We start from the raw sequence: 11,028 nt of genomic DNA, 5'->3' as shown, positions 1-11,028 counted from the left end.
TAACAGTCATTATACAAATTTTATTAAACAAGAGTTACCGTTATAATACACACAGCACTTTGTTGTGGCTCATTTACTTGAAACACACTTTCCCTCCTGATGATGGGATGCAGTTTGACTGGGAAACCCTCGATATGAACAGATTATACTTTGTCATATTTGGTAGGCGACTAAGAGAAACTTACGTCATTTCATAAACTCCACATTTAAAGAATTGTGTAACAGTCCAAGCTTTATTAGCTCCTACTGCACACTGAGGAACCTCCTCTTCTTGGCTGTGTGTGTGTATGCATGGTGACGCCACTCCACATCGGCCGTACTCTCATTCTCCAGGGTGCCCAGTTTGATCATATACACTAAACAAAAGAACACACGCAAACATTTCACACATCCCACAAGAAAAGTGGAACACAATGGAGGAACGTTTAGAGCAGGGGTGCCAGATTTGATAATGTGAAGATGCCCAGGGGCCAATGGTCCCTTCTGACATTTTTTTAACAATAAAAGTTACATACAAATGCACTGATCTATAACCATTTTTATATTCATTGTCACAATGATCTATTTTTTTCCGGAAACGTAACCAAATCAACGGCACTCAGACGTAAACAAATCTAAAAAACTATTCTGCCTTACTTTTACATCTGTAGTCAGATAACCGAACACACTGTACGGAAAACCTTCAACTTGAAGTTCAATATTTTTTATTATGCGTGATGCAAAGTTTGTTAACATTTAAGCGCACAACATACAGTATGACTCTCGTCTTTCACAAACTGAGACTGCGGGCCGTATGAAAACACACACACACACACACACACACACAGAAAATTCAAGGTAGTTTAACTTGAAAATAGAAGAAGACTGCCTTTGTTTCAACGTAGAGTTTAAAGTCAGTGAGGTTGATGTGACTACAGTGTTCTAGTCGTGTTAAAGTTTTTATTACTTGGTTTAACTTCATACTTTAAGTTAAAACAACATAACCACATATATAGCAGAGATAGCGTGGGTGTTTGGGTGGGGCCGCCCCAGGGCCCCGTGTGAAACACAGGCCCCTCTAAAGCTGCTGATCTTGCATCACTTGACACAAAAGGGTCTCTAGTGAAGTGACACGCTGCAGCTTAATGGCTGAAGGAAACCTATTACTGCTCAATGTCAAACACTGCAATACTCCAGCTCTTCTTATCAAACGTAACAGTCACTTAACTCATGGTTACAAATGTAAACCAGCACAACGTGACAATTACCAGGCAACAGAACACTACCGTCTAAGCAGACACGTTTAATGAACAGAGCTCATAAAGATACATTTGTATTTCGAACAAACTGCAAACTTTTCAGCAAAGTTTAACACAACTCTATTTACCGCCTTGCATCATGGGAATTGACCAGCCAATGAACCAATTGCACCTGACTGCAGGTACTCTCTCCGCCGGGGGCACTAGTGCTTTCAACGTGCGTTATATTTTAGTTGAAATGTGAATAGGCTACATCACCTATCTGCCGTGTATAATTCATTTATTGTGTCCATGCTTTATCTTTGCCGTGAAAGAAGAATTTTTTTTTTGCAACACACACACGCTTTTTTTTCAACTGATAACTTAACTTGCATACCCAAGCTCAATCAGCACATACATATCTGACAAAACATTAAAATAGTCGACCTAATGAATAAATGCAAGTTTAACTTTCAAAAACTCAAAGTTGAGTTCAAAATCCACAACTTGTATAAGCTCGTTCAGTTAAAAATAAGAAATAAGTGGACAGAACTAAATGGTCTGTAATGTTTTACAGTGTACTTACATTTCATTTCAAACCTGGGTCCGACTTCTGTCAGCTCCACGTTCCTGTGGTCTGTCTTCTTGTAGGTGTGATGTCTGAAATAAATGAACGCATTATGTTTTGTACGGTTTACAGAGTGTGTGTGGCATTTGCATGGGGGGGGTTATTTCACACTGACCTGAAAGAGATGAAATCCTCTTGGTTGGCAAATGTGATCACACGCCTGCTGTCCTCCTTCGGCACAGGGAAAAGATACTTGAGGATATTTGAGACCTGCGGGGGCAGAATTGATTAGTCGTGAAAGAGAATATCAATGGCATGACGTGTTCAATGCCTGGTCCAGCTCTCCCTTACCCTACTGCCGAGTCGCGAGGTGAAGTTGTGAAAAATGAGGTGTGGGTAGGCCTCGGACATGGTGCCTATGTCTGGAACATCGTGCCTCATTACCACATTGTACAGGGTGAAATAAGCCGTGGGTCCAAACGGCAGGTGGCACACCACCAGCCCATCTGTGAATGTACACAACAGAAGACATCAGATACTCTCTATGCAGTGCTCTGTACGGACTCTACTTCACTTTATACTCTGCTTAATATCACGTCATCTTCCAAGATGGAGCCGGTTTATTGCCATTCACAATAACTGCAGTTCAAATACTTTGCAGCCGTTCCTTTTCCTTGTGCATAACAATTGTATTTTTTGCAACATGAGCACACAACGTCCCCAAAAGCTGCTTAGAATTAGTGTGCAGTAGAACATTTGGAGAGCCTGTTTGTTAGTGGCTGCTTCATGATGTATAAACACTAGCAGAGAGACCAAACACATGTCCCCACTTTGAGAGAAAGGACAGAGTGAGGTGAACGGCGTACCTGGCTGTCCTCTGGTTTCGTGCACGATGACGAGGTCTGTGACATTGTTGGCCTTGCAGGCGCTCACCAGCGCATTGATCTCGTGGTTTCCTCTGTTCATGCGCTGGGCTCCTGGGAACATCAGCTTCACCTCCTGGGACCATTCACATACATCACTCATTTATTCTCCGCTCCGACTGTGTAATAAAGAAAAGCCCTGCTTCTTCCTCTGAAATGTAGCTCACGTGTCTCTGTTGTTCAGTAAGTTTGTTCGCTTTTGAAATGCCTATTGGAAGAGCAACTAAGGTAACTCAGTGGTAGTTCCTGTAGCTGTGGAGAATGAATGATTGCAGCCTTCAAGAGCCCCTGTTATACTTCTTTTCAGCAGCATATTTGTATTCTTGGTGTCTACTAGAATAGGTTCACATGCTATGATGTTTCTCATACTGCCATTGGTTTTTATTACATGCATTTTATTGTTAATTATATTCTTAGTATCATTTTCAAAAAGGACTGTCAATTAATTAATATAAATATTGTAAAGATTCGGAAAGAAATTGCAGCAACGCTTTTATTTTACAGGTTTGTAATTTAGGAATAATTATGTATCTTGTAATTTAGCTATTGTGTTAGTTATTGTGTGTTTTTTGCCTTTAAAGAACAGCTCCACGTAACTCCAAGTAAGCATCATTGTATCATCCATTTTAATTTAATTGATTCTCCATATATGTTGGAGGTTTGCCTGTAGACAGATTACACATATAGTTCAGATGGCCCATTGGGTTTTTATAAAAGAAGACTAGTTTATGCAGGTAATACATTGGAAGTGTACTAATTGAACACAGCCTCCATTTTCTATAGAATTAGTAAAAATAAATAAATAAGTAAAACCTTATTTTTTAGGAAACTTGTGAGACAATAACTAAATGAAATGATTTGGTAAGTAAAGAGCCAGAGTCAACCTGTGGTCCATCTGCTGTCCTAACTGATTCTGACCTTGGAAAACATTTTGAGTCTGGAGCTGGGGTCTCTGGAGGTGGTGACCATCACCTTGGGGTCTTCTACTCCGGCCCATTTATACTCATCGTCCATGTGGGAGCTGACACCTGCACACAGCCAGTACAGCAACAGAAATGAATACACGCTAAACACCCACACAACCAGTACTTTTTACATGCACACCAATATTCCACTATTCCTCCGAATATGACAATATTCCCAATTTGATCAGGTCACGTAAACAGCATATTCCGTATGGATATTCTGAATAAGGCCTATTTCTGAATTTAGCATTGTGTGTAGGGTTGGGCATCGTTTAGATTTGAACAATTCTGATTCTGATTCTTCCTTTTGATTCCGGTTCTCATCGAGTCTCGATTCTGATTCTTTGAGGGGTGGAGATGAAACGGGTCACATGCCTATTTTCACAAATAAGAGGAACATTTTATTTTGAGTCAGTGGTGGTTTGCAGTTTTACGGCTTTTTCCAACGTAAAATAAAGCCAGACTAGAGCGCTGCTAACTGAGCTCCAAGGCTGCAACACAACAAGAGCCTGGTCGCTACGGAAACCAAAACTTTTAAACCAAATCCTCTAAACGATTCCAATAAAGAAACTATTCTACTGGAATCGGAATTTTTGAAACGATTCCAAGTAGGAATCGGTTCTCGATGCCCAATCCTAATTGTGTGATATGCCGGTATTATTCAGGTTTTAGAAGCATTCTTTGGACATGTATACTGCGCATTCAATCAGGGTTTTTACCGCCTGTTTACGGCTTATAGTCAGCTGTGTGTGTTCCTATGGTTGTTGGACACTAACCAACCAGCTGTCAGTTCAAGTTAGTCCGGCTGTGGTAGAGATGCTCGGCCAAAAGAAAAGAAAGAGAAACACAGCTACTTTGAAACATTATCAAAGACTTGGACATCAACAAGTCCTCCACCGCTGGAACACAAAAAAATCCTGTTTTACATGGCTACATGTAAACTGTGAATACTAGTGGAATATTCACTTTCATTAGCTATGGAAACAGCATAGTCGGAATATTGTCTTATTTGGAAATATTACAGAAATAACAATATTACTGGAATATTATTTGCATGTAAACGTAGTCACTGGTGCACTATATGATGGTGTTGGTAATATGAAGCCATAAGGGCACTGGCCTTCTGCCCCTTCATCGTCGTACTCCAGCAGGTCCTGCAGCTGCAGAGCCTCTTTGCGTACCTCCGTTGGAAGAAGACGATTCTCTGCAGAGGGAAGAAACAGCTTGTGTTATACCAAGATCTGGATCATTTCCACTGCTGACCAGCTGGCAGACAACATGATGCCCTCCTACCTTCAAGAGCGCCCTTCAACTTCTGTTTCTTCTCCTCTACCGTCCGCAGACGGTCCTCCTGGGCCTTCCTGTACAGGTACTCCCGCCTCAGCCTCACCTCGCGACGGAGCTAGCACCACAGTAACAGCACATTATCTCAAAAATCCTATGTATCGTGATTTTATTGTGACGATTTTTAAATCGATTCTTTTCCCTAGAATCAATATTTTTACGTATTTATTTTTTACCAGTGATTGACCTAAATATGTTCTGTTTATACGGTGCCACCGACAGCGACTACATCAGATCTGTTTCTAACAGAAGATCCGTGTTATGTTCTTCTTTACAAAGTCAATAAATGTCAGACTGACTGACTGACTTGTGATGTCATTCTTCTTAGTAATGTCTCATGATAGATTGTCTCTAGAAGTGTATCATTCAATTTGTGTGTATTGTGTGTGTGACTGTGTTTTACTGTAGAGGATTCAACACCGGGATGTAACAATCTGCAGCTGCCGTCGGAGAAACAACACAGACGGGGCGTTCAATGAAACTGGTAAACTACAGCCTCGTGGTGCATTTGAAGTTATTGTAAATGTCCTTTTCCCATCTGATGGTTCAACAGCAATTTACTAGTGAAATTAGTTAGTTATTGTTATACATTATTATTAAATAATTTCATGTTGACCATATGGCCTTAGCAGTAAACAAGCCGTTCTTTAATGTCACCAACTGTTGTTTAGTACCCTTTTTTTTTTTTTTTTCTTACTTTCTTAAAAAGTATCGGTTCAGGCACCGTTAAATATGTATTAATTTCGATTAATTAATCACAGAGTATGTAATTAATTAGATTACATTTTTAATCGATTGACAGCCCTAATACATATATACATATATATATATAGACACACACACACACACATCTGTAAATTTGACCTAAACCCTAAAATGATTAAGACATCATGGTTAACGTTATAAACTCTTCATATGGACCAGTCTGGAAGTTAACACCTAGCTATGTTAACTAACTAGAGCCGTTTACCGGACCGGACGTTAGTTAATGCCGAATTCCAGAATAGCGTTTGATGATCAAGGACACATGCATGTTGATAAATCACATTTTGTCATATATGTAGCTTCATAAGACTGAGCTGATGGGATTGACCTGATAAGTAAACACAGTTCTGGGTTTCTTCTTTGCACCCGTCCCAGAGCTCATTCAGTTGTTAACGTATTCTCTAACTCAAGACTGTGATGTTTACACTCAATGAGGACACATTTCATTTCATACCTACTAAAATAATTAATGCTCAGGAATCTTTTTAATCCTGTTTGAACTTACCATGATGATTCTTTAGGTAGGAGCTAGCTAGCATTCGAGCACTACTCACATGGACACAGGAGGACATGCGTACAAGAGCTTCCTTCATTGGCTGACAGAGGATCCAATGAAAGCGCTCGATACTGACTGGCAAGCTTTTCAAAATAAAAGCCTGCGTTAAACTCCAACCTTGCTACAGTGTTGAGTAGTACCACAGGCTTCAGACTGGCCCCAAAATCCAACAGGTTATTATTACAGTTACGCCAAAACTCTATGTACCTGCAGGCCAATTTGCACATGCTAACATACTGTTTTCAAAACTGTTAAACTTAAGTTCAAAACAATAACATAATAAAAAACTGAATAAGACAGCAATTTGCTACATTTCTACAGTAATATTGTAATGAGATATATTTTGAATCGAAAAATTAAATGCTATGAAAACAATTGGACAATTGGACCAACCACAGCTGATTCTCATTATGGCTGAACACCTACACAGGTGTTACTCTTTCAATTTCATTACAAAAGGAGACAACCTCACAATAGTTTTGTATTGTGAGGTAAACATGGACCCAGCCAGAGATGGAGAAGTGGCTGAAAGAGGAAGAAGAGTGGCTGGGAGGGGGCGAGGAATTCATATGCGTGGTGGAAGAAGAAGAGGAAGATCAAGAGCCGTAGTCTCAGATGAGATTAGAGCGACTGTAATCAATCATGGTCTCTCAATGAGAGAGGCTGGTCAGAGAGTGCAGCCAAATCTGCAACGCTCAACAGTGGCATCTATTGTTAGAGTTTTCCAGCAAACCAACAGGTAACTTGTATTGACTGAGCTGCACATTACAGAATAGAGCAAAGCCTGCAAACCCACTTGTGTGTAATTGCTCTTGCTTTTCTGCTTCTGACTCAACGTCTGCCTCACACAGGTGGGAGACGTAGGATGTTCACTGATGTCCAGGAAACTGCCAGTTGATATGGTCATCAGAAATGATCTCAGCATAAAACTCACTGAAAATATTCACAGTGTAAGCGTTTAACAACTATTTCTAGAGTCCTGAAAAAACATCAGGTCAGGATGAAGCAGTTGTATACTGTGCCTTTTGAGAGGAACTCTGAATGTGTCCGGCAACTCAGGAACCAATCTGTCCAGGTAAGATCACAATACTGTAAAATACAGTTTGACCAAAACCAAACACACACAAAGACATACATTTTAGGTAATGTATACTACTGCAATAGCCCAACTCTTATGTTGCCTTGTGGATTTATTTTAGAGAGTCACGCACACCCCACATTTTCATCTTTGTGGATGAGGCGGGTTTCAACTTGGCCAAAACACGGCGACGAGGAAGGAATGTGATTGGGAAGAGAGCCACAGTGGATGTCCCGGATAGTAAATCTGGCCAATTCACATGACATTAACTAAACCGTTAAATCTTTCTTTTATAGCCATAACAAAACGTACTCCGACGGTAAGACAATGACCTTTTTTTTTTTTTAATCATGCAACAGAAACATGGCAGTTTAAAGTATAACCCCAACATCGTTGTCTTTTCTTTCTCCAGAAGGCAGCGGAGGAGCGTTGTGGTGATGTCACAGAGCTGGCTGATCCACAGTATGAGAACACAGCGTCTTTCTGACAGCTGGAATGATCACATGTTCTAGCTTCATTTCAACACGCAGTCATCCAACTCATGCTGTTTTCTTTCTAAGTGTTTCAAGGGGGAATTCTTTTATTTTTAAAGACCCAAGCAATGTTCTTTATGAAGAAATAAGTTTGCATTTATTGGACAAACCAAACAGAGGCAATCTCACACAGTGTAGAGATGAAACATGTCACGGGGTGAAAAATAAATGAAGGGCTTCATTCCAACAGTCGTACATCCATCTGGAAAAAGACAACCTTTCCAAAGTGCATATCCATTTCCAGGGATGTTATTACTTTAGACAGCATGATTAGATCTTTGCTGTCTGGATCATTTGATAGGATTTCAGTTAAGTTGTTTCCACACGGTGCTTGTATCATTTTTGGAACAAAGCTCTTCAAATATATGCATTTATCTATATACTTTATACATTCTTTGCTTACTGTACATTTAAGTCTCATGCTTTGCTTGAAACTGTGCTTTCAGCATTCATCCTCAATTCCATGACAAAAGACAAAAAAAGAGCACACAGTATTCAGGATCAATGCTGCATAGTTTCAACTTTGGAATATCAAACATAATGTCTTTGTAAACCAACAGAGTGTAGCCATATAGGTATGGGAGATGGAAACTGTATTAAATCTGTCCAGTTGTCAAAACAAGTTTAAAAATACACAGAATTTCTCTTAGATGCAAAAATGCTTCAGTTATTGGAAACATTTTGGTGAATGTCTGATACTGTAGTGGATGTAGTTCATATCACCACGTAAATGTCCTTAAAGCAGTGACGTTAGGAGACGGGAACAACTGGAATCCATGAGTCCAACCGTTGAGTTTCAGCACAAATCACACAACAAAACAAAATAGAAGCAATAAATAACACAAGGATCATAAAACAATGAGGAAATCTTGGAAATGTTACTTACAGAGAAATATTAACATAGTTCCATAGTACTCCTTTAGAAGGACAGGTGTTTTGCTGTCCTACGAGAATCAAAGAAAAGACAAACAGATGTACTGATCCACTGCAATCGTATAGGAGCTTTCAGAGTTTCACCAACACGTCACAGTAAGAACACTTCACTATGGTTCATGAGGATAGCGGCTCGCCACTCCCTAGTTGTAACCTCCATTAAGGCAGAAAACAAGAGGAGAATTTGTATATCGCCCTCCAGGGAGAAGCACAGAAAGGGCCGGTGAATGAACTGTTACACTTGTACCAGCTGTTTTGACCAGTGGAAGAAATCATAAAATCATGTTGCTGACGTCCGCACTAAGCCGGCTAACGCACACACATTCCACTTCTCGTGACACTGAAACTGCCTTCAAGATGCTCACGGTCACATTTGGTCATCAGAGCCGTACGCTGTTGCTGGGACTTGGCAGACTCACTGTCCCACCGGACAGAAAACACATGCTAACGTATGTGAACACGGGACCTGGACAGGCTTTGGTCCAGCTCTCCTCTCTCTGCCTCACCTTGCATTAAATGTCAAAAGAAGAAAAAAAAAAAGAACCTGGAACAGTTCATGATCACTATAGTCGCTTTTCCATCACGTGGTACCTGCTCGACTCGCATCGCCTTTTTTGGTTTTCCATTACGAAAAAAAAGTCCCTGGTACCTGCTAACAGCTACTTTTTTTAGTACCACCTCAGTCGAGGTTCCCAGCGAGCTGAGGCGATACCAAAAGGTGACGTGAAAGCGACAGACAGGGGTGTCCTGAACAAACCCGCCATTTTTAAACAGTTCAGCCAGCTGTGTTTATTTCTGCTGCCTCCAGCTTCATCTGAAACTAAATGTGTCTTCTGGCAACAACACACCTTCCACGTTCTGGGTGTCGCGTTAGGTCACGGCAGTTTCCTGCGGTGCCGCTTGTTTTACAGTTCTGCGGAGGCTCCAAGCAGAGCTTTCGTCATAGCCTACGTACACACACAAGTATAAACATCAGGCCACTTACATCGGCTACGGAGAAAGCTCTGCGTGGAGCCTCCACAGAACTGGAAAACAAGCTCAAGTGGCCTGATGTTTATACTTGTGCGCTGGTGTTTGAGTCGAGCCAGCATATAACGACCAGCCACGCTGAGGCGGTACTAACATCTGCAACGGAAAACGGACACACAGTGTGTCGAGTAGAGTCGAGGCGAGTAGAGTCCAGCAGGTACCATGTAATGGAAAAACGCCATATGTCTTTTTTCCCTTCCCAGTCAGTAGAAAGAGGGCGAGTGTGCACATAATGGTTAACATCATGCAACACGTCAACAATAAGTTTTTGTTCAGGACGTTGTGAAGCGTCCCAGATGCTGACACTACGATGGATTCAAAGTGCAACTATCGCGCCCAATGCTAATTTTGGCTCCCGGCGCCATTATATCGTGGTCTAATCTTCTCTGTCCTCTCAAAGTGCCTCAGTCTACATCTGGTGAGACAGATGCAGCCTGCTCACTCTGCTGAGTCTCAGTTGTTCAAATCTCTGTTTAGTCCTCGGTCTGACAAAATCGACATTCATACAGGTTAATGACTTAGCTGGCATAGCCAGACATGGCCTATCTATTCTGGGATAGGGGGGAAAACAGCTCTGACTTGTATGCTTTTCTTTAAACCAATCCCAGCTGTCCTGGGCGGCACCAAGCCCTGATAGCAGAGGTAGCAAGAGGGGAGGGACATCCAGTCGTGTCTCTCATGTCATGCTTTATCTCAGCAAAGTGGATCCGTTGAGCCAGACCAGTTAATGACAAACTGTGTAGTGTGTGATCAGCTATATGGACACTTGAAATGAGTTTTCCCTGCTCCGCCCTGAAACACCAGCAGCTAAGTGTGGACGGAGGCCAAAACAAAGCACGCCGATTCCACATGCAGCCGGCTTAGCGTGGACGTTCTCCCAGAGCGAAGAAGGGGAAGTCGTCTCAGAGTTCCTAAATCAACTCACTGTGAATGATTGTTCAGTGTTTATGTAGAGACACAAGACTAAATGTGCCGTTAACCACTGAAGCCAACAAGTAGAAAGAAAGAAAAAGACAGAAGACTGTCAGTGGTCACTGTAAGCATGCTCTCCATTAGTACACCAACCAGACACAATGGGAACCCTATTTACAGACTGGGTCACTGCTATATCAAATCA

At 41.3% G+C, this 11,028-nt stretch overlaps 2 protein-coding genes across 8 annotated transcripts in view; both read right to left on the bottom strand.

Moving 5' to 3' along the window:
* imp4 (IMP U3 small nucleolar ribonucleoprotein 4) lies at window positions 1–6,380 on the bottom strand. Its single transcript, XM_078249929.1, has 9 exons — window positions 6,288–6,380; window positions 4,967–5,075; window positions 4,794–4,877; window positions 3,627–3,736; window positions 2,652–2,784; window positions 2,137–2,291; window positions 1,961–2,055; window positions 1,804–1,877; window positions 1–356 (listed from the first exon to the last, which is right to left on the bottom strand). Exons 1-9 carry the CDS (start codon window positions 6,288–6,290, stop codon window positions 244–246), a joined length of 876 nt encoding a protein of 291 aa, XP_078106055.1. The 5' UTR covers window positions 6,291–6,380; the 3' UTR covers window positions 1–243.
* A 1,355-nt stretch (window positions 6,381–7,735) lies between these two features.
* The window catches only part of LOC144517789 (rab-like protein 6), a 17,158-nt gene continuing 13,865 nt past the window's right edge, over window positions 7,736–11,028 (bottom strand). For all 7 annotated transcript variants that reach the window (XM_078249921.1, XM_078249920.1, XM_078249923.1 and 4 more), the window contains one exon: window positions 7,736–11,028. This exon is cut by the window's right edge and continues 425 nt beyond it. The gene's annotated coding sequence lies outside the window, so the exon portion shown is untranslated.

The sequence above is a fragment of the Sander vitreus genome, chromosome 5, assembly GCF_031162955.1.
Source record: "Sander vitreus isolate 19-12246 chromosome 5, sanVit1, whole genome shotgun sequence".
Taxonomy (NCBI): Eukaryota; Metazoa; Chordata; class Actinopteri; order Perciformes; family Percidae; genus Sander; species Sander vitreus.
The sequence above is the reverse complement of the archived record's forward strand: the minus strand, read 5'-3'. Positions and strand labels throughout refer to the sequence as shown.